The sequence below is a fragment of the Canis lupus genome, chromosome 3, assembly GCF_011100685.1.
Source record: "Canis lupus familiaris isolate Mischka breed German Shepherd chromosome 3, alternate assembly UU_Cfam_GSD_1.0, whole genome shotgun sequence".
Classification (NCBI taxonomy): domain Eukaryota; kingdom Metazoa; phylum Chordata; class Mammalia; order Carnivora; family Canidae; genus Canis; species Canis lupus.
Genome location: NC_049224.1, coordinates 14,836,124 through 14,860,213, shown reverse-complemented (window position 1 = coordinate 14,860,213; position 24,090 = coordinate 14,836,124). Strand labels below are relative to the sequence as shown.

General features: G+C 35.0%; 1 protein-coding gene across 3 annotated transcripts in view; it reads left to right on the top strand.

The window, feature by feature from the left end:
* The window catches only part of SLF1 (SMC5-SMC6 complex localization factor 1), an 84,358-nt gene extending 61,681 nt beyond the window's left edge, over positions 1-22,677 (top strand). For all 3 annotated transcript variants that reach the window (XM_038532325.1, XM_038532327.1, XM_038532326.1), the window contains 6 exons: positions 13,298-13,443; positions 14,644-14,807; positions 15,590-15,723; positions 17,654-17,746; positions 18,155-18,337; positions 21,684-22,677. In XM_038532325.1, the coding sequence (XP_038388253.1) occupies positions 13,298-13,443; positions 14,644-14,807; positions 15,590-15,723; positions 17,654-17,746; positions 18,155-18,337; positions 21,684-22,165 (1,202 nt within the window). In that variant the 3' untranslated portion in view covers positions 22,166-22,677. The remainder of the gene's footprint in view (positions 1-13,297; positions 13,444-14,643; positions 14,808-15,589; positions 15,724-17,653; positions 17,747-18,154; positions 18,338-21,683) is intronic.
* The last annotated feature ends 1,413 nt before the right edge of the window (positions 22,678-24,090 follow it).

The window sequence follows — 24,090 nt, the reverse complement described above, 5'->3', positions numbered from 1 at the left end:
CACGATGTCCTGCAACAGATGAATGGATAAAGAAGATGTAGTCTATATACACAATGGAATATTACTCAACCATTACAAAGGACAATTACCCACCATTTGCTTTGACATGGATAGAACTGGGGGGTATTATGCTGAGTGAAGTGAGTCAGTCGGAGAAGGACAGTCACCTTATGATTTCACTCATATGTGGAATGTAAAAAATAGTGAAAAGGATTATAAGGGAAAGGAGGGGAAATGAGTGGGAAAAATTAGAGAGGGTGACAAAACATGAGAGACTCCTAACCCTGGGTAATGAACAAAGGGTAGTGGAAGGGGGAGGTGGACAAGGGTTTGGAGTAACTGGGTGATGGGCACTTGAGGAGGGCACTTGATGGGATGAGTACTGGGTGTTACACTATATGTTGGCAAATTGAACTTCAATTTAAAAAAATAAAAATTTATTTCTAAAATGGTTCGAGTTCCTATCTTCATAGTTTTTTGTTAGTGTGTCTTGATTTTTTTTTTTACCTTTGTCAAGAAACAAATCAGGTGAAGTTTATATTTAAGGGATCAGTAGCTTTTCTACAGCTATTCAGGATTAAAGTGTTTATTGTGGACTTTGTAGAATAATACTTTTATTTGTCAAATGGACAAGGTGTTCTAATATTGTCCTTTTTGTCAGTATGTTGATACTTTGGTGAAGAACCATTTCTTTTTCTCTGTAGATAACCCCCCCCCCCATTCCATCTCTCCCCTTTTTTTCCTTTTTTTTTTTCAGTTTTGGTTTTTTTTTTTTAGATTTATTATTTATTTAAGAGAGACAGCGAGAAGAAGGGGAGAGGCAGAAAGAGAGGGAGAGTCTCAAACAGATTCTGCCCCTAGGTGGGTGGCCCAACATGGGGCTCAATCCTACAACCTTGAGATGAGGACCTGAGCTGAAACCAAGAGTTGGTCACTTAACCCACTGAGCCATCCAGGCACCCTTCTTTGCACTATTCTTTAGCTCACTTACTATCTTTTGCTTTTCCTAAGTCACTAGTAAAGATGTTGTAGTTTGGCTGTTATATGACATCCAGTTGAAGGTCCATCTTTCTCGTTTATGGCCAACAGTACATTTTTGTTTTTTCTTAGTGCAAAAATACAAAATTCATATTGTGATACTACTCAGATCTATTAATTTTAGTTTAGTAAAACTGTGTTAGTTTTTGTTTTGTAGAATATTAAAGCAGAAGATATTTCAGTAGGTAAGTAAAATCCTTTCTCCTTTCTGTCAGATCTCCTGTCCATCAACCAACAGAGATGTCATCCTCTTATTTCTGAACACTTTGAACAGAAAGTTTTCTTATCTCTCTTCCTATATTTTAAGATCAAGCAATCTAAAAGGGTTTGAGGTATTTTTTTTTTTTATGCCTAATTGAAATTCCTGGTAAATTGGCTTGAACTAGGGGTTGGCAAATTTTTGTGTGTTTGTGGTACCACATAGTAAGTATTGTTGGCTCTACAGGCTCACAGTCTGTCCCAGCAACTCAGCTCTGCATTTGTAGGAAGAGCAGCCATACACAATACATAAATGGACATGGCTGTGTTCCAGTGAAACTTTATTTATAAAGATAGACAGCAAGACAATGTTTCCTAATTTCTAACTTAAATTTCTCCTGTTTTTAGTGGGAAGAAAACATCTCATCACAATCTATTGTTTTTTTGATATCTTCAGAGAACCTTAATAAAACTTCCTTTGCCCTTCTCAGGCTACATCTTTATTTTTTCCTGATAGTTTTTCCAAACCTTTATTCACTTTTGTTTTTAAATCTTTAATCCCTCTGCATGCTTTAGACCTCTTCCATCAATATATTTTTATAATTTTACTAAGTATCTCATCAAAATTTTTCCATTCTCTTCATATATTCATCAGTTTTTTATTGCCACTCTACCATGCATTGATCTAAATGCCATGTATAGTGGAGGGTGGAAACAAAACATGGTCCTTAATTTTTTGGAGCTTTTGGTGAAAGAAACAGACTACAATTAGATTAATACAAATACATCATTTTAAAATGCTAAGTGCTTCAAATAAGAAAAACTAGCTGTTGAGAGAAGTGAACTTACTCCTCACATCAGATATTCATGGAAAGCAGTACCTAAAGGATAAGTAGGGGTTTCACGGAATCGGAATTGTCTCCCATTAGAAAATAAATACAACATTTATACTAAAACCGAGATAGGAAGAAGTGAAGCCTGTTTGAAAATTTTTTAAAAGATTTTATTTATTTATGACACACAGGCAGAGACACAGGCAGAGGGAGAAGCATGATAGCTGGCTGCTGACAAGATGCAAGAAGAGTGAATAAAGGCAAAGAAAGTAGAGATCAAAGCCATGTTGAAGAGTCTGAAGCCATTTTATTTAATAAGGGAGTGGCATGATGTGATAACTTTTTGAAAAAGATGATCTAGGCTTAGTGCTCTAGAGTTACTGCTATCTACCAGTCATTTATTCACACTCCTTTATCTTTCAAATACTGTTTGTTCTCTGTTAAGTCTGTGAGGGACACAAAAATGATCTTGCCCTTAAAAGTCTTACGGTCCAGTGGCTTAGTTTCTTGTGTTCTGTTGTTAATGTCTTTATTTATTATTCCCTTTAAATGTGTTACTAATCATGTGAAGATCTGTTCTAGTTAGTGTTTTCTATCTTTTTCAAAGCTATCAAGTGCACTTTCTGGATGAATAAAATTTGGATCATCTTTGAACTGTACAGTGCAGGTTATTTCTGCTTTGTTTTTGCCTCTGCTTAGAAGTGATACGTTAAGAGATCAATTGGTTGTAGTAAATCCTGTGATGATAAGCTTTTTTTAAAAATCTGTAACTAGAGATTTGATATTCTAAAGAATTCTTTCAGAATAGAAAAATGATTTGCAAACCATGTTATCAGATGAGGGGTTAATATTCAAAATATATAAGGAACTAACAAAACTTTTAATGGCAGACAAGCAATCTATTAAAATTTGGGCAGAAGAACTAAAGAGACATTTTTCCAGAAAAGACCTCAAAATGGCCAACGGATGTGTGAAAAGATGCTCGGTATCACTAATCAAGAGATGCAAATCAAAACAAGATTGAGATAACACCTTACACCAGTCAGAATGGATATCATCAAGAAGACAAGTGCTGCCAAGAATGTGTTAAAAAAAGAAAAAAAAAAGGAAACCTTTATATACTGTTAGTGGGAGTGTAGAGTAGTCCAAATATCATGGACAATAATATGGAGGTTCTTCAAATTAAAACTGACCTACTACACAATTCAGCAGCAACGTCTTTGGGTTTATACCCAAAGGAAATGAAAACAGGATTTCGATGAGGTTACGCATGCCCATGTTTGTCATAGCGTGATTCACAACAGCCAAGATAGGGAAGAACACAAATGCCCATGATTAGATGAATGGATGAAAAAGATGTGGTGTACATATACCATGGAGTATTATTTAGCCATGATAAAGGATACCCTGCCATTCAAAGCAACATGGCTGGACCTTGAGTGCATTACATTAAGCGAGAAGTCACACAGAGAAAGACAAGTACTATATGGTATTACTTGTGGAATCTTAAAAAATCAAATCTGTAAAAACCATAAAACCCAGTAAAATTGATGTGATCTAACATTGGGGTCCTGGACCAAACAGTCAAGAAAGAATTCTTGAGACCTCTTTGGTGCAAAAAAAGGTAGTTTTATTAAAGCACAGGGACAGTACCTGTGGGCAGAAGAAGCTGCCCTGGGATTGTGAGAAGTAACTGATCATATACTTTTAAGTTGGGGGGGGGGCGAGGTGTAAGTCTCTAAGGAATTTGGAAGCAAGGTTGGTAGGATATTGAGGGGCTAGCTGGTTTTAAGTAGAGGTGATTTACTACAGTATAGTAAAACCTTAGGAGACCCATCAGATGTTTATCTGTGGGCCATATGTTTAGAGGATCATTGTTACAGTACTATAATGATGCTATATAGTATTACTTCAGTGGTAATCACGTTACAATATATAAATGTATCAAAGTGACAGGCTGTACACCTTAAATTTATAAAATATAATGTTGATTAAAATCTTATGATCATTCTTCAGTTTACTGCTTGCACAGTTTCAATAATACTTACAGTCTATAGGTTGTGAGTAGTCAGTTGTAACAAAAGGTTGTAAATAACTCCTGTTTTCTAGTTGTTATAAATTGCATCGCAGTTGAGGCCATTTTGGAAAGGATTTTAATTCATCAACCTCCTGTATGTATGGGGCTAGGTGGATCTACTTAACAGCTTTGTGTAGCCATTTGCCTATATAGCAAAATGTGCCTCAGGGCAAGAACTTCAGGTCTTTTAGCAAGGCAGAGTTACTAGCTTAGCCTGGGCACTTTTTATATTTTGGGCTGAATAATTCTTTGTTGTTGGGGACTATCTCCGTGAACTGTGAATTGTAGGGCGTTTAGTAGTATCTGTGGCTTTTGACCACTGGATGCCAATAATGCCTCCCACCGTAGTTGTGACAACCAAATATTGCCAAATGTTCCCTGGGGGAAAATTCTCTACCCACTTAGTCATTCTTTATCACTCCCCATTCCCCCTTTACCACCCTCCCCTAACTGAACAAATCAGTTAAGAACTGCAGGAATACCATCGCTTAGCTTTTTGGTAAGACATCTGAGCAAGAAAGGACTTTAATTGGTTGCCTGGAATCTTTTCACCCTAAAGAAATTCAGCCCCTGAGTACAGAGGTCAAGTTTTATACTTTATATTAATACTTAGTTTATCATTCTGTTCAATTTTTAAAATGCATTTAACATGTTATGTTTGTTTTGCTAATTTTGCTGATTTTTTCTAGTTATTTTTCCAGTGTTAGTAGTGAAGGGAAACATAATGTGCCACTCCAAAATGTGCCACTCCAAAATGTGCCACCTTAGATTATGAGTGCATGTGGATTGAATCCGTGTGGATTATTTTGAGCTAAAGACAGTTGAGAACCAACAGGCTTTAGGGAAGAGCTTTTTACCTTAACTTCCTATAGAATTTAAGTAACTTCTTCCTGGACCAGGCCTTCTATACAAAGAGTATAGGCTAGGAGTAGTAAACCAGGGCTAGCTTGGCAGTGCCTATTTGTTGAGATTTCTCTATGTGTCTCATTGTTTTTGCATAGCATGACAAACATTTGTTTACCAAACATTTGCTTTTCCCATCTTCCTGTGACATGGCTTCTTTCTCTTTGAATCTCCACTCACTACTCCTCAGTTTCCTTAGCTCGGGATACCATAAAAGCCTCAGTTGAGCCTCAACCGCTTCAGTGTCTTTGAACCTTTTCTGTCTGTGTTGAGGCTCCTGTATGCAAGGAATTTAACTTGTTTTTCTCCTGTTAATCTTTCTCATGTCAATTTAATTAATAGACCAGCCAACAGAATCTAGAAGGGTTAACGGAAAATTTTTCCTCCCCTACAGTTGATCACAGAGAGTAATTTTACTGCTCTCTCTGTGGCTCCTCTGTCTGAGAGATCCTGGGACCATTGACAGAAAGCCAGCAGAAGATCATTCTTACCATGTCAGTGTCCCAGATCTCTGCCTACAGGGTCCAGTGGAAGCAAGAATGTTGGAGTTCTCTTTTTCTTTTTCTAAATTTATATTAGCAGGAGAAAATATTTGTGAAACTAGCTCTTCACATATAGTGACTCTGTTAACGGTCTGTTATGAGTAGCCTTGGTTTTTATTGATCATTTTCCTCCCAGAGATGGTCACTTTTTCTTTGTCTCTCTGTTGTGTTGCTGTAAGTTGGAAAACCATAGGGTATAACACAGGCATAAGCCCTCTAAATCTGCTGTTTTGAGCCGCTGGCTTCACAGACTGGTGAGTTCATGGTTCTCATCAAATAGGTGTCTGTTTTAGACAAACTTTGTTGTGGGTTAACATGCACATAAGGTAAAAGGCTTTTGGAAGCCAAACCTGCAGATTTGGTGGGGATGGGTCAAGCATTTAAAGACTATTAGACTACAATTAGACTATTAGGCTACTGCTCACTACCTAATTCAGTGACTCCTATGTTAGGATAAGTTGGTCCTAGAACAGGTTGGATTGACACTAAGTCATGCACCAATCTCAAGACAATTTCTATGCAATGAGATACTTTGTAAAAATAAAACAAAACCTCGCAATCCCCAACTGAGCCGCACATCCCTATTAAGTAATCTCTGGCTCTGAAAGACCCAAGGCTCAGTTAGTGTACATATAAGAAAAACTAGATGAAGTTTTCCTTTTGTCTTATTCTGTGTCTTGAGAGCTTGGCTTTGTGACCAGTGAAAATATTCTCCCATCGTTTCTGCCAGCTGGTAGGTGCGCATACCAGCATGCATCTTGGTGGCCATTTGAATAGACTGGGGTTCTGAGACATGAGGTCATAAGCAGCACTCTCTTTGTCTGACTGTGCAAGCTGTGAGGGGAGTTTGTCATGAGAGGTCCAGTCCATAAGGGGCTTTAGTCATCTCAACCTTTGTTGTTTTGTTACTGCTAGAAAAGTCCCATTCCAGTAGTGTCTGCCCATTGTGACAGATTAGCGTGTCTGTGACCAGAGACACTATTTTCACTATACCATTTTTACTGTAACAACCTTTGTAGACTCTCTGAGTGATCTTGGATCACAGCGGCTGCATCTTCTGTACCCACTTGTAACAGGGATGTCTCTTGTGTCCATGGTGAAGATGGATTCTAAGTATAGAAAGTTTCCTTTGGGTCTTTCCACAAAAAGACTTACTGGTTTGAGTATAAGATCCCTCTTGTCAATGGCAGGACAATAGATCGTACAGTGCACATCCCATGTAAATAGTGCACATCCCATATAAATTTCCCATCTTAAATTTCAGCCCCATTTCCTCAGCAAATTCCCTTAACTCCCCAAATTCCTGGGCTCCCCCAAAATTCCTTAAACACCCAGCTACCTGAATTAACTTTCCTTTTCCTAAAAATCTTTTCCTAAAAGATTGACCTAGAGCTTTCCAGCCTGATCTGTAAGCCCTAGAGTGTTTTGGTTACTAGTGTAACCTTGCTGAAGGCAAGGAAGTAAATTTAAATAGAAGTGCCTGTGATGGGCAGTGGGATTCCCTTGGCTATTTCTTAAAGTTCCTCCTCCTTCACAGGGCTCTGTAATCAGGCCCTGCCAGCTTCTAGCCTTCCTATACAGTGTCCCTTGAAGATATGTACTGGACCCCTACTGCAAAGAATTCGTGACCCATGAACACCAGCAAATCTTTTACGTGATAAAGCCCTCTTATGTCTACTTTCAGAAGACTTACTAATTTAGAGAACAGAAACATGAGTGGCCATTTACAACCCCACTACAGAGGACCTTGATTAGCTGCAAAAGGGTGTTCTCTCCTTCCATAGTTGTACTGTAGTTAACTGACAAGCCAGGTGGATCTTTGATGAAAAATATACCTCTCTGAGGAGACAGATGACCAGAGTATCTCTTAGACCCTCCTACAAAAGATCAGCAGATGGCCTGAAGGCTGATGTTCAGGGTCTCATAGAAGCAATAATAGAGACTTTTTCTCCTAAGATGAATTGGTGGAAGGTTGAATTGTGCAATCAGAAAGAAGCCCTTTACGTTTTAAAACGCGTTACAGAAACTTTACAGATGTGTATTGCGCTAAACCCTGAATTTGTAGATCTAGAAATCTTTAGGTTTCTATCTTAGTTGGAAATCTTTTCCATCATGTAAGTCCTTATCTTACAGGTCTTTGCCAAACCAGAAATGAAGCCCTAGAAACAATTACCATCCCCAGATCTTCTATATAAATCTTAAAATGCTTGTAGGTATTATAAGAGATTGGGACATTGAAAATAGAAAAGGAAAGAAAAATTTAAATAGCAACCACCCTACATTTCTGCTAATAGGCAAATATGCCCCAAAAGCTCCATCTTTGGAGAAAACTTGGATACTCGCTTCTCTGATGTAAATTTTCTACACCCATATACTCTAAGACCCAAGAGCCATTCTTTGAAATGCAAACTTTTGGGAGAAGTTTTTTGTTTTTTTGTGTTTTTGTTTTTATCAGAAGTAGTCCACAAAGGAACTGTTTGGAAATAAAGCTAATAAAAAAATCTTAAATGTAATTTCCATAAATACTGAAGAGCTTTAGCCATCTGAGCAGGTGAACTTATTCCACTTGTCAAAACAAAATTTGGATCTAACTGCTCTTTTATAAACTAGTGAGTTTTACATTATACCCATCTCCTGGCTAAAATTTTAAAACATAAACTGTTAAGGGTGTTTGCAGGTGTGTGTGTGTGTGTGTATGTGGTAGATGTATAACATTATTCTATCTCCAGATAGTATTGCTAAAATTTTAAAAAGAAGTCTACTTAATTGGCTTAAAGCAAAAAGTCCATATAAATGGACTTTGTCTAATGTCTTATGACGGTTTTCATAGGTAATCTAAATATAATTGTTGAGATTAAGTGCATTAGGTAGATGTAAGTAGGATAGAGTTTTTAGGTGAATTTTTTTCTACATAATTATATTTTATGGCATATGTACTTAAATAGCTTTCCAAATCTCTTTGCTAACTTCTTAAACCCTACAGAGTTTTTCTCAATCAAGTTAAATGGTGGAAATTCATTAAATACCTAGATCATTTCTAAATTGATGAAATACATTACTGTATAAAGGTTTATCTACTTCTGGTTTCCTTTTACAGAGGAACTAAAGATACTTGGTGTGTTGGTAAACTTGTCTTTTGTCACTTTTGCAAGTTTAGTATGAGGAACAATATGCTTTTGGAGATTGTAGAATATATTCAAAATTTACTGGTAATAGCACAATTGTCTAGTTTCTAATTTTCACTGGAAATTAAATTTTCTAAGGGTTAAGGATTTTAATTAATGTATGTAATTAAGACTACTGGAAATAATAGGAAAAATAACTCCACATGCAAGGAAAATAAATTGAGTTTTTGGCTAAGAAAAGGTATGAGGTATGGAGATGTGTTTTTGATAAGGGAGAAATAAATAATTTAGTCTTGATTGTTTCATAATGTGAAAGAGAATTTTACCTTGTGTGGTCAAGTTGGCTAGAATTAAATGAGTTTATTATATTTTTTTAAAGAATAACCTTTGATACCAGTAATGTACTCATGTTTAAGTAAAACAAAATATTTTTTCATCTGCTAAAGTTTTCTTAGAAGATCTGTTTGCTTTTGATAATGTAAAAGGTATTTCTTCACCTTTTAAATAATCAGCCTAGAAAACAAAGATTCTCTGTGTTATCAAAATAATTTCCTTCGTTGTCTTTGTCAAGTCTTTGATTACCTAAGAAAACAGGCTTCTCTATTAAAAGAGCGAAGATTTTGTTTTGTTTTTTTCTCAACTAAATTTCTGTATTTGAGTGCAGTCTTTGTCACTTTCGTTAAATTATTTCGCAGTGGCTTATGATCCTGTTTGACCAAGGATTGTAAAATCTTTTGATATTCTTGACAAACTTCCCAAAATTAAATTCTAAATGAAGTCTTTTTTGACTTTTAATTAAATTTGGGATTTTGCAGATGTCTGGAATATTGTAAAAGAATGTTCTCTCTCCTTGTCATATGAGTGATTCTAAACTAATTAGGTTTAAATCATATGGGAAACACTGTCAAATAAGAAGTAATACTTAAGGCTTCTTTATGTTGTATTTGTATAGGTGTAATGAATGAAGTGTTCCAAAAATAATAGAAAATTCCCAGAAATCTGATATGTCCTGGTATAATGTTATCACTTGTAATTCTAGCTATGGTCTTAAAATGTGTGCCATAGAAATGACTGAATTTTCTTGTTAATTACATTGTAATGAACTCTTAGCAGACCCTTAAGCACAGCCATTTTTAAGTCTGTCATTTATAGAGATTTATTCTACTCTGTTGCCTTTGTGAATACATTTCATACTTCAAATTAATGGAAAGGACTGTGACAAATACTCTAGAATATGTTTCTGATCATTTTAAGATTTTAACATTTACCTGGATATGGATTTGCAGAGCTCTGATGGAGAAACATGGCTTCATAAAACTGCAAATTTAAGATCAAGAATGAATTTTATGGGACTGAATAAACTAATGAGACCGATTATGATTTTTATGAGTTTTTGTTTGAAACATTGCTGGGTCTTTAATGTTAAATTTTTCACTTTCAAGGAAACTTTACAAGTGGGTGAAGTATACCTTTGTAAACAAAGATGAAACTCATACTTTTTCTCCCTACCTGATCTCTCTGGAAGTGAGAAGCTTCTTATTATTCTTATTTTCATGACAGTGTAGTTATTTGCATAAGTTGAATAAGAAACTGTTCTCCTTTAACAGGACACAATTGGAAACATTGGTTGTGTTGCCAAAACTTTGGCTGGAATGTCATATTTGAGAATGTGCATAGAATCAGATATGACCAGACAGCTTTAAGGAACTAAGCCTGATTTCATGGAGCCATTAAATCCCCTTGGAAAAACAGCCTGGTACCTTGCTTTCAGGGTTCCCAGCAGCCTTACCAGGTAAACAAGGTCACTTCCTGGCAGGCTCAGAAACCTGGATGTTTTAGAGACCTCGAGGAAAGAATTTACCCACATCAATAGCATCTATAGGTATAAAGCCTGATGGCAGGACCTTGGCTTGGCTTCCTAGTCTTAAAATCTTCTAAAAGTTCAATCTGAGATGTGCCTGTCTGGCTCACTTGGAAGATTATGCAACTCTTGATCTCCGGTCTTGAGTTCAAGCCCCACGTTGGGTGTAGAGATTATAAAGAAAGATAAACAAAATGCAAATAATAATAATAATAATAATGAAAGTTCAATCAGAGATTCCTTATGAAAAGTTCCAAAAAAGCAAATCTCGAAGAGCCTGTATGGTCAGTAACTATTCTGGCTGCACTTATGTAAATAACCAGACCACATTTACTAAAACAAGACTTGATTTTCGAATGACATAGTTTTATTGTGGTTATAGTTGATTAAATGGAGGTGACTGTAGAGAGAAAAATTGTTTTAGTAATACATGTTTATGGATATCAAATTCTGTTGCAGCTGTTGTCTTTGAGGTTTTGTTTTTTGCCCGTAAACTGGACTAGATCCTAAATTCATCTAGGTCCCTCCAGTATTTGGCTGTAACTGTCCAAACTGACCTTTCTAAATTTTCTCCCACCTTTCTGACTTGGAAACTTTGAGAACTGAAACTGCCCTTTTCTTGAAGCTGTGGAGGCAAAAGCTAGACAACTTGATATAAACTTTAGAGAAACGATCACAGCAGCTCATGCATGGACAGTTTTCATGCTTATTGCTGTGTGGCCACTCAGAAAACTCACCAAAGACCCTGAAACTGCAAACCATGAAAATCTTTCAGTTTGCTACTGCCTGCCCTCATTACATCTGAAGATGTTTTGAGTCAGGCATCTAGAAATCTTGACTGACTGCCTTCACAACTTAGTGATTTAGATTATACTCTACCGCAACTCTTAATATTTGCTATTCTTTTGCTTCCATACAAATAACAGTAAATTCCTGATATTTTGTACAGTGTAGACCTTATTTGGGAGCCCACCATCATCCCTCCCTCCTGAAATGAGTCACAACTTTTCTAATTAAACTGATCACTTCTCAGGGCTAAGATACTCGGTCAGTGAGATGGTGCAGTCTACCAACTCAACTTTTAGAATGTGAGGTAGAACTAAAGGGGAACAGAATATGCTACCCTAGAATCTGCCACTTTGGTATGTGGGTTAGTTTGAGCTGAAGCCAATCAAGAATCAAGAGACTCAGGAAGAACTTTTCATTACTCCCTTAACTGCCTAAAAGAACTTAGATATAGGGACTGGTCCAGAAAGAGCTATCACCAGGGATAACTACACAGCATATACGATATAAGCTAGGGCTAGTTTGGCAAAGCTTGTTCGTTTAGGTTCCTCTCTGTGTTCCATTGTCTCTTCACAGCATGTCATATTTGTTTACCGAACATTTGCTTTTCCCGTCTTTCTAAAAATTGACTTCCTGGGGATCCCTGGATGTCTCAGCAGTTTAGCGTCTGCCTTCAGCCCAGGGCATGGTCCTGGAGTCCCGGGACTGAGTCCCACGTCAGGTTCCCTGCATGGAGTCTGCTTCTACCTCTGCCTGTGTCTCTGCCTGCCTCTCTCTCTCTCTCTCTCTCTCTCATGAATAAATAAGTAAAATATTTAGAATAAATAAATAAATAAATAAAAATTGTCTTCCTTTCCTTTGAAGCCCCAGACCCCACCCCCATTCTCCTTAACTCAGTATGGCTTATAAACCTCAATTACCTATCTTGAACCTCTCACCTCTATGAAGCTCCCATATGAAAATAATCAAAATTTTCTCCCATTAATCTGTCTTAATTTAATTAGTAGACCAGCCAAAAGAACTTAGAAGGCTAAGTGAAAAATTTTTTCTCCCCTACAGTAGTAAATCTGCTGTATTGTATAATATAACTTTTTTCTCCTGTTTTAATTTTAGCTCCTGAATTGTTCTTATTCTTTATATTCCACATTATCATCCATCCTGTTACTTATACAGAGTATCAATGGAGAATTCATAACATCAAATAGATTATTTTACATGGGAAATAGTTATTTTCATTACTTTCAGTTCTTTTGTATATTTTTGCAATTCCATATTGTTGGAAAACGAGGTTTTTGGAAGTAGAGATTGGAGGCTGTTGGTGTTTTTTTTTTGGTTCCGTCATTTAAAATTATAGTTCCCTCCCCCCATATCCTATAATGGAGTGGGTACAAACTTCTAAGGAAGTCCTTGTATGTTCTCTTGTCTTACATTTTCCTTTTCTTTACATTTATTTCTCTGGAGTGATAGGATTCATGGATGTTGTCAAGGGAAGGGGTCTAATGTCTTTCTTCCTGTCAGCTCAAATTAAATAACATTCATGTCCATTAAAAAAAACAGGTACTGGTTTGCCAAAGGCACAACCCTATTATAGGAAAAGATCCTTAACATTAATCAGAAAAGATAGTGATAAAACCCCATACCTATCTATTTATATATCATCTCACTATTCATCTGTGTATATACCTAATTTCAAGATCTTTATTTAAAATAATAAAAAGTAATGATAGTTTCAAATATGAGAATATATGCCATAAAAAAATTTCTTGAAAGGCAAGGAGTAGTATTTGGTTTTTGTGGTTTAAAATTATATGGATAACTCTTACTGGTGTAGGAATCATCATTAGAATGAATAAAACCCATGCAGAAAATATTCTATAGACAGAACTTTTATAGGGTATAGCAATAACTAGACTTACTTCTCTTGTTTTGTACAGACTTTACTTCACAGGAATTAGAGATTTTCATTTGTTCCTTTTCCTCCTCCTGGCTTCAAATGTTTGTTGCAGAGGCCGTCTTTAAAAAGTTGTGTTTACAGAGTTCCATCAGTATTTCTTCTGAGCCACTCTCTCTTCAGAAAATGGTAAGACCACTCTGTCCTAGTTCTTCTAATTGCCAAGAAGTGAGTTCATAAGTTCCATTTTATTTTTTAATTTTTTTATAAGTTCCATTTTAAAATTGTCTTTTGTTATTTCTAATAGTTGGACAGAACTTGTTAATCTTAAATCTTTCAAATTTACTTAAATCTATGTAAACTTTCAAATCTATTTAAGAGTGGGTATTTTTCAGCCTCAAAAATGAAGTGTGATGAGTGATAGAAATTTTAATTACTTGAGAGTAATTAAAGGTTGATGACAGAAAAATAATACAAAAACCTTTGTTTCTTTATCATTTGTCCCAGCACATAAGATAATTATTTTGGAAAAACCTCGATCCAAAAGAATTTTGTGTAGTATTTAAAAAGCAAAATTTGTCAATGATGCCAAAGGTTGTTCCTTTTTATTTTATATATACACCTATATAAGCTGCATTTGATTCAAGGTTTTCCAGTTTTGTCTTGGCTTTTTCTTTCTTTTTTTTAGATTTTATTTATTTATTCACGTATGACACAGGGAGAGGCAGACATTAGCAGAGGGAGAAGCAGGCTCCCTGTGGGGAGCCTGATCTGGACTCGATCCCAGGACCACAGGTCCTACTGGGGTCACTCCCTGAGCCAAAGGCAGAACCTGAGTCACCCAGTCGACCCTATCTTGGCTATCTTTAGTTAATATCTACTGTCGTCAGTATTTCTTCAACAAATAAGAAATATGCTAGTTTATTGGTCAGATTGGACAAATACTGTTTTGCAGTAATCCTTATCCTTAACGACTTTTGCTCTTCTTATTCCACTTATTCCAGACCTGTCTGTCAAAGGAAGGCATTACCAAAATGGAAATGACAAAATACCGTTTGTACATAAACCATAAATATTTAAAATATGCAAATGAACCATAACAACTTGGGCATTAGACTAATCCAAATGAGAACTTTGTTAAAAGAGTATCAAAAGTGAATTTGAAAAAATAATTATTTCAAGAAGATATTTTTCGTTTTGCGTCTGTCATGTTAATGACGTAGAACTAGAAGCTTTCTTTAACATGTTCAAATGAGAAAGGATAACAGCCATAGTGATAAAACCAAGATCATATAACTAAACGTAATGGTAAATGAATTTGGTAATTTCTTTTGACTGCTTTCCAGGTCTTTATAGTTGAGAAAGCAATATAATATTATTTTGCAACAGGTGTATTCCTATTTGCCAGCTCTGGGGAAGACTGGTGTGCATGGGACTGGAAAGATGCAGATACCAAAGAAAACGGGACAGCGGCCTTGCCTTGAATCTCAGAGAGCCTTATTAATGCTAAATGGTACAAAACAGAAACAAGTTGAAGGGCTGCCAGAGTTACCGTAAGTGATGCTTATATAGCAACTTTTTTTTTTTTTTTTAATATAGCCCTTTTTCGGACAAATTCCTTAAACTTTATCCTTACCTATATTGTTGTCTGAATATATAATTCAAACTGAAAAGTGAGTTTGAGATGTATAGGTACATACATATGATCAACACCATTGCTTTCTTTAATTCAAGGTACATATTTTCTTTGGATTAAGATCAAGTGCTTTTCAAAAGAAAATGCAACTGTTTTTTCAAAATCTTTAATACTATTTTTGCCTGTTTTTAAAATTATTATTTGTATATACTAAAGATTGGATTTCAAAATCCATAGGCACATAAGATACTCTGAATTGTTAGAGTAGCTTACCCCACACGCGAGACCTTTTCTAAAAGTATGCTCTAAAAAATTCATAAAACCTTAAAATGTTTTTAGGAAGAATCGGATCAGAATATGAAAATAAGAATGGGGAGCAGGAGCCTGCATTTGGATCTTAGCATTTTGCTGTTTTCTCTTTGCCAAATGTAGTTTACTTGGTCTCTTCCTCTACATGACATTCCATATTCATAAACTTTTCAGTGGGCAGTTGGGGGTATGAGGTTAATAAAAATGAATGCATAAAAATTTGTTACTGCACATTCAAAATAAATATAAAAACAAGCAGTAAATATTTGAATGAATAAGGGGGTTTAAATGAACAGGAGGCTAGATTTTTAAAAGTACTCACTATGTAATGTACACTGCCATGCCTTGGTGAAAAACAAGCTTTCATTTTTTTTCTTACTTTATTTTCAGAGAGCTGAACCTTGCTAAATGTTCCTCATCGTTAAAAAGATTGAAAAAGAAATCAGAAGGAGAATTATCATGTTCCAAGGAGAATTGCCCCTCTTTAGTTACAAAGATGAATTTTCACAAGACTAATCTAAAAGGTATTCCAAGTATCTAAATTAATTCATGCTAGGAACTTCTCATGATTGTAGTCCGTATTTGCAAATTGTATACACTGGCCCCGATGAATCCTTGAACTTGACTATGTCCAGAAAATACCTTCTTGGGTAGCATATTATTTTTTGAACGGTCATGTGTGCAAAGAAAGTGATTGTTTAATACCCAGTAAATAGAATATTCCTCCCCTTCCTTTCTCCCCCTCCTCTTCAGATATTAGTTCATATTGAGCTCATTCCAGACTTGCCCGCCTTACTTTTCTATTCCACCTCAACCTGTGCAGCTTGGGATTAGAGTCTTTTGATTTGAAAGTATAATTCAGTCTTCATCTCTTTCAGTCCTAGACATTTTGTGAACAAAGAATGAGGAGTAGGCTATGTTACATAGCTGTGTTAAGCATATGGACTCTTTTCTCCCAGGCATTGAGCCCAGACTATGAAATGTGTTTGGCTTTTGGTTCTAACTATACTGGAACCTAAGTACCTAAAGGATGGAGTAACAAGAATAGTGCTGTAATAATTCACTTCTGCACTTCTTTTACTTAGTGACCTCTTAACTCACAAATATAAGTTAACCTTCCAAGAGTCTATACTTGGCTATAAGAAAATTGCTGAGTCTCTTGTTAATGAGCTGTATTGTGCTTTTAATACAAAAATTATCATTAGGACACTAATGTAAGTAGTAAGAGTGAAGCTCTTAAAATCTTTCAACATGATAAAACTTCATAATTGCATTTGATAAATTCAAAATAGCTGCCCATTTAGCTCAAAATGTGAAAAATGTATTAAAGTAGAACTCTGATATTAACCACACAATGTCCTTTTTTTTCTTTGTTTATTGTGTCAGAAGTAAAATGAATATGAATGACTTTAGTCTGAACAGCAGAGGGAACTGGGAGGGAGGAAGAGAACTGAGAAATAGTAGAGAAAAAACTTCAAAAGCTTTTCCTTGCATGTAAAAGAAATGTTTTGGTAGAAGTTACAGAGATAATCTATAAAATTGAACGCTGTAAAAATGTGCTACTTAGTATTTTATAGCAAGAAAGTTTGATTTGGTATTTCATTTGTTTTCTAAGCAATTGCTTATTATAAGTTTTTTTTTTTAAATTCCCTTTACATCAAATTATCACTTACATCTTATTAATCTTGGTTACAACAGAGATAGATATAAACCCTTTTAGCTAGCAGGCACTAATTGCATCCCTTGTAGAAAAACTTTACCATTTCATTTGTCACTCTTATTCAGCTTTAAATGGTACTAGGGTTTTTTTTTTTTCGTGTGTGTGTGTGTGTGTGTGTGTGTGTGTGTGTGTGTTTATATTAAGATTCCCCCATTTCTCCTTCTCTGTGCTGCTGTAGCCAAGCCAGACAGCCTATTGAGAAGCAGCAAACCATCTGTTAATGGATTTGAAGTTCTGAATTATACTTGAGTGTGTAGAGGCACTCGTGCTTAGCCAGAAACATTCATTTGAATTAAGCTATAAATGCTGTATAAAAAAGAGCCATACATTTAACGTAGGTTCATGAATAAATTTAAGAGAGGGCAATTGCACTCTAAACTTTTATTGCTGCAAAACCCAGTATTTTTGGTGTTCTCTGATCATTTGGGGCTTTTATAGCAGGGTTGAAGCTTTAAACCTTGAACTAGGGGGAGACAATGCCTGTATTAAACCTTTTGCAGTAGAATTTTCATTGCTGAATTGCTGATAGAACAGAAGCTCTATGGATTGGTGGGTATCCCTCCCCCCTCTTTTTTTTTTTTTTTTAATGCAAGAGATGTTTAAACCAGTCAAAAGGAAAACTCAATAAATAATTTTCTGGCATGTGGCCAGATCTCCTAGTTCATGCCCTTTGATTATTTTCTTTAGTTGATATCTTGTCTTCTCTGGAATAATCTATTAATTTTTTATGGCAGGAGAAACAGCCCTCCATAGAGCTTGCATAAATAACCAAGTGGAGAAATTGATTCTTCTTCTCTCTTTGCCAGGAATAGACATCAATGTTAAAGGTAAGTTCTACATTTTTGTAGTCTGATCCAGTGTCTTAATATTTGTGGCATTAAATAGTTTTGTGTCAACATTAAGAAAAATCATTTAAGTATATTTATCTAGCATAGCTTTCAAATATTACCAGTCGCAAAACCAAGAAATTCATCATATATTGATTTATAACTAATAGTGCAGAAACACTTTTGTCCATATTTTGATAGATCTCAAAATCAATATTTTTCAGCTGTTTTAATTTATTTTTCTTACAATTAGAAATAAGACTGTGCCTTAGGCATTTTTATCAAGACACGCTATTTCTGTATGAAGCACCTAGAAAGTCACACTGTTAAAGGAAGCAGAATATTGATACTTTACTACCAAAAGTCCTACTTTTGCTGTTTTAAAACTTGCCTTGATTTCTAATTTAGACAATGCTGGCTGGACGCCTTTGCATGAAGCCTGTAACTATGGCAACACAGTGTGTGTCCAGGAAATTTTGCAACGTTGTCCAGAGGTAGATCTGCTCACTCAAGTGGACGGGGTGACTCCTTTGCATGATGCACTGTCAAACGGACATGTAGAAATTGGCAAGCTGCTACTACAGCATGGGGGTGAGTGCATTTATGCTAAACGGGATTTGATAAATTATCCAGCTTTTTGATGAATTCCCTCAAAGGTAGATAGCATTTTTTGTTTAAGATCTATGAGGAGAAATGCCTTTATTTCATATTAGTGAAAAAGATAAAAAGTCTCCTAGAATGAAAGCACCTTTTATTTAATAGGGATACCTTTTCATAATATGTAAATATTTATTTTTATTAATTATAAAGCCTATTTAGGTTTTGTGTATTTAGGTTTGTGTATTTTGGATTGAGTGTGTTACGGTTTTAAATATTAGTACTTTTACTTAAAATGTGTAATGTCTTTGTGAACCAGCCATTTCTGAAAGCTTATTAATAAATGAATGTAAGTGTTCCATTGTGGTTACTTGGGTTTTCCATTCTTGTTTCATTTCTTGTATATAACAGCTAACTCGATTAATCTTTTTTTTTAATGAATTATTTCTTTACAGACTATGAAAAAAAAAAGATATCCTGGAATACCTTTTCTTCATTCACATTTTACAGTCAATTAAGTTACAGTGGGAAGAATTTTTTCAAATGGTGATAACTGTTATGCAGAGATTTTGAGATGGAGATAACTTTAGCTTAATATTCATCTGATGCTTTTTTTGATTTTTGATCTCTGCATTTCAGAAAGCACCCCACCCCCCTCTTCAGTGACATTCTTCTTATATGTAAACTGAATAATATAAATGTTATGTTAAATTTTTCTGATAAGCTGATTTGTGTTTTTAAAAGAGAAACAAAGGAAAAGTGATGACTAGCTTATAATGCAGAAATAAAAATTTGTGTAAATTTTCTGTTACTTTTATTTGTGCTGATTTTAACTTGAAATTAAAATTTTTTTTCTATAATTAAAGCTGTTTCATTCTGCATAAACATAAAATGCATATTTTCTTTAGATGTTCCCCCTCCCCCTCCTGTGTGTATGTGTATATACATACATATACATATATACGTGTGTGTGTGTGTGTGTGTGTGTGTGTGTGTGTGTGTCTGTGTATGTGGTTGTACAGCTTGGAAGTTTAAGCAATTTGGTTATTTATAGTCTTCTCCTGCCCCCTAAAGGCCTTAGTGTGTCTGTTTTACTGACACCATTTCATAATCAGTATATTTTTCAGTTCTTCCACTTTTTGAATATTCTATGTTTACTAAACCATGATGTTCTGTCTCCTAAGTGTTTTATTTTTCTGCTCAATCATGTATGTGACATTCGAAGCCCATATTTGGCCTTACTTCAAATGATCTAAGCAATATAAGAGCCATTATTGTATTAAGTCCAACTCTTTAGAAAGAGAATGGGATTATATTGATCAAAGTGAATTTTTCTATGGCTCTTGGTGAAGAATAGTATATGTATGAGTTCATTGCATTAGAGAAGCAACACCTACCTGTAGTTGATTTTATTGAGGTCCCTTGGCAGTTGTGCAGACTTACCTTTGCCTTACTCATATTCTGAGTTTGGACCTGTCAAATGGTTTAATACCATCATTATAGTAACTATATCATCCCTTCTTTGTGAATTAGTCTTGAAACAAGTAATTTCAGAAGTTTATTTATGTCTCTAGAACCTTTGCTTACTTTTGGTATCTTGTCCATAATTTTGTTGTTGGTTTTTAAGAAGGGTCACTTGGCGCAATTTTTTGAAATGTAATGAAAAGAGGGCAGCCCGGTGGCTCAGCGGTTGAGCACCGCCTTTGGCCCAGGGCATGATCCTGGAGACCCAGGATCAAGTCCCATGTTGGGCTCCCTGCATGGAGCCTGCTTCTCCTTCTGCCTGTGTTTCTGCCTCTCTCTCTCTCTCTCTCTCTCTCTCTCTCTCTCTCTGTCTCTCATGAATGAATGAATGACTGAATGAATGAATAAATAAATAAATAAATAAATAAATAAATAAATAAATAAATAAATAAAATCTTTAAAAAAATACAATGAAAAGAGAGCATTAATTTTTGTTTAGAATTTTCTTTTTTCCATAAAATTAAATAACATATTATTAGTGGTTGGTCATTTATATTAAATACAAATTATAAACTAGGCCATTATGTATATTTCATCAGATATATCATTAGGAATTTTTAACTATGATGTGTTCTCTGACAGTATGCTCTTATCTTGTATGTAGGTTCTTATTACTTCTTTTAGTTGTAAAACCTTACATCTCTGATGTTTTTTGTTTTTTTTTTTAAAGATTTTATTTATTTATTCATGATAGTCACAGAGAGAGAGAGGCAGAGACACAGGCAGAGGGAGAAGCAGGCCCCATGCAGGGAGCCCGACGTGGGATTCGATCCCGGGTCTCCAGGATCACGCCCTGGGCCAAAGGCAGGCACTAAACCACTGCGCCACCCAGGGATCCCACATCTCTGATGTTTTAATGGCAGAGTGCATAAATAATAACAGTACTTGGCAGACAGAGGGACACAAAGTACTCAGTGCTGTGTGACCAAATACTGAGTCATTGTTGTTCCCCTCTCCACCTCCCATATTATCCTTGATTGCCTAGGGGGATAAACTCTTCAGTGTTTGCTAAGTAGATTTATAGGTCTAGGTAGGACAGAAAGATGAAATCTGGCTTTTGACTCAAAGTAGTTAACACTTAATTTTTTGTGAATCAGTTACCTATACTAAAAATTGAACATAAGCAAGGATAATTGAATAGTGTGATCTGTGTCTGTGCAAGGTTTTTACGGTCTTTGCTCTGTGCAGTCACCTATTAGCAGTGGAAGGAAGTAGTACTTTTTTCCTCTTGGTGAAATTATAAGATAACTTTAGAATCTTACACAGATTGAAGAAGAACATATTTTGTTAATATCTTCTGTGAACACTGAAATTCTCATTTCAAGATGACAACTTTTGAAGTTTTATATGCTTTTTAAAAATCCGTAATTAGGGATGCCTGGGTGGCTCAGTGGTTGAGCATCTGCCTTCAGCTCAGGGCGTGCTCCCAAAGTCCTGGGATTGAGTCCCGTATCGGGCTCCTTGCATGGAGCCTGCTTCTCCTTCTGCCTGTGTCTCTGCCTCTCTCTCTCTCTGTGTCTCTCATGAATAATAAAATCTTTAATATTAATTAATTAAATTTGTAATTATATGTATTCTTTATTGAACTAAGGCATGTGCTTTAGGCAAATCTAACTAGACATTGACTAGAATTTGGGGGGTTTTTAATGCACCTTTATTAGACAGTCAATATGTATGACCAGTTAATTTTGTCAACGTGAATTAGTACAAAACGTGATTGTAAACAGAATCCTATGCTTTGGGAAAATGCAGAGAAAACAACTGTAAGCTACCAAAATAAAAATGTTTTAACATTGTGCATTTTCTTTTTTCACAGGCCCAGTGCTTTTACAGCAGAGAAACTCTAAGGGAGAATTGCCCTTGGATTATGTGGTATCATCTCAAATCAAGGAAGAACTATTTGCTATTACAAAAATAGAAGATACAGTGGAGAACTTTCATGCCCAAGCAGAGAAACATTTTTACCACCAGCAACTTGAATTCGGCTCATTTTTACTTAGTAGGATGTTGCTAAATTTTTGTTCAATTTTTGATTTATCTTCAGAGTTCCTCTTAGCTTTCAAAGGGTTAACTCACCTAAATGAGCTGCTTGTGGCTTGTAAGAATTATAAGGAAACTACCAGTGCTCATGCTGACTGGTTATTGGATCTCTATGCTAGAAATATAAAGACATTGCAGACGCTTCCAAATATTCTTAAGGAACTGCCTGAGAATTTAAAAGTGTGCCCTGGAGTGCACACTGAGGCCTTATTGGTGACATTGGAAATGATGTGTCGTTCAGTCACAGAGTTTTCATGATGATTCCAAAAAATAAGAGTCAACTTTCTAAACATACTTCTGGCTTGCTTTGTCATTTCTTATGGACTTCATAGTTTATTGATAAATATTTGATTTATTTATTGACAGAATTTGCAGCTTTGCTAAATTTCAAAAGCACTTAAAGAACTTCTGAAAACCCATAATGTATAGGCATTATCTTTTTCCTTGTTGTAGAATTTGATTCAAAAAGAGTTTCATTTGGTATACACTACTTTCATTAATCTTTATTATTTCTTGATCTGAAAGTGGTATTTATTTATATTGTACATGTAAAACATTTTAATTTAATTTTTTTTTTTTTTTTTTTCAAATCAAAATGTTCTCTCCTCTATTCCAGGGATTTTAGGTCTTAGAATCATGGCAAGGATATTCATGCAAATGTGCACCTATAAGCATGTAGCTCCCTGTTTATTCTCTGTAGGCTCTTGGACTAAAATACTCATTTTAGTTTTGTGTGTTTGTAAAATAAACATTTCTAAAATTTACAATAATACTCTCTTGGTTTTTAAATGAAGTGAATGTGCCAAGTTTGACAGTTTGATCCCTTGATCTACTTTCACAGTTTGTGTACAAAGTTTATTTCTACTCCATGTAACCACTGTTCTGTAAGTGAAAACATACTGGTGCATAGTAAGTCTTGCCAAATATTAAGATTATAAGCGGTAACTAAGTAGTAGATTTGAGATTATCTAAAATCTTAATGTGTAGTATGAATTTACGTTTCAATTTGCAGTTTTTTTCCTAACATCAATTTATCGTAAAACTAAAAGAAAGGGTGTGGATAATAACCACTTTTGAAATTGGAGTTGCTTTCCTAGTGGGAATAAGTTACATTGTGGTACAGCTGGAAAAGAAACATTAAAACTTCCATTTAGCTTTTATGTAACTAAAGTGATGATCTCACAGCAATTAATCTGCTAAAGAAGCACACTTTAGTTTTATCTTGGAAATAGATCTTTTAACAAGATACAAATTCTGAGTGTTTTATTACTGGGTTTATAATCTAAACTGAAAACTGTTACATTAGTATATCAGTTCTGAATAAAAATCAAGGGTTTTTTTTCCTATATTTTTAAGTCAGTAATTTTTTACACATACTATAAGAAATATTAGTTGTGTCTAGTTAGCCTTCAAATGTGAAATCCTATAAAGTCTCATTAATATTACTCAATCTAAAAATATATATATATATATATTTACTCAATCTGCCAGACTATTAGAGAAGCCGTGTGACGTAGCAGAGACTGAGGAACATTAAAATGCTCAGATTTAGTAAAGTGTTTCCTAACATGATAAGAACATTTTTATTCCAAATAGCCACTTTATTACTTCACTTGTGAAAGCATCTGGAATAATGTTTACTTGGTAAACTAACACAAACTTAACATAGTTTTGACATTTAGCAGGCATAGTTACAAATGCCTAATTTATTATCTACATTATAAGGCAGGTTCCTTTTTTCGAGCTTTTGCTTTCTCACCTGTCAAGTGGAAATAACACCAGGTATTATCTGTGTCATGATAGAATTGTTAGCCTATCACCTTATATGCTACTTAATAATTGCTGCTGCTTTTCTAATTCTTACCTCCTTTTTATAGTTACTACAAATTACCTAAGCAAGTTAATAATTGCCCAAGTTGGTAACAGTTCTAAGTTAATAAGGTAACCAACATCATGAATTAGGGTTTTATAGTGCTAAGAAAAAGTGGTTTTCTGAATTAAATGTTCTTAAGAAATATTTATTTAGTTGCAAGTAGAATTAATGTTTCATAGCTTCTATCAGCCAACTTCTACAACTCATGATAATACGATGTTTTAAACACTAAAACTTATACAAAAGGACCACTTGGCAAACAGATTACTATGTTCTATGTCCTAGTTAACAATACCAATATATTTATGTG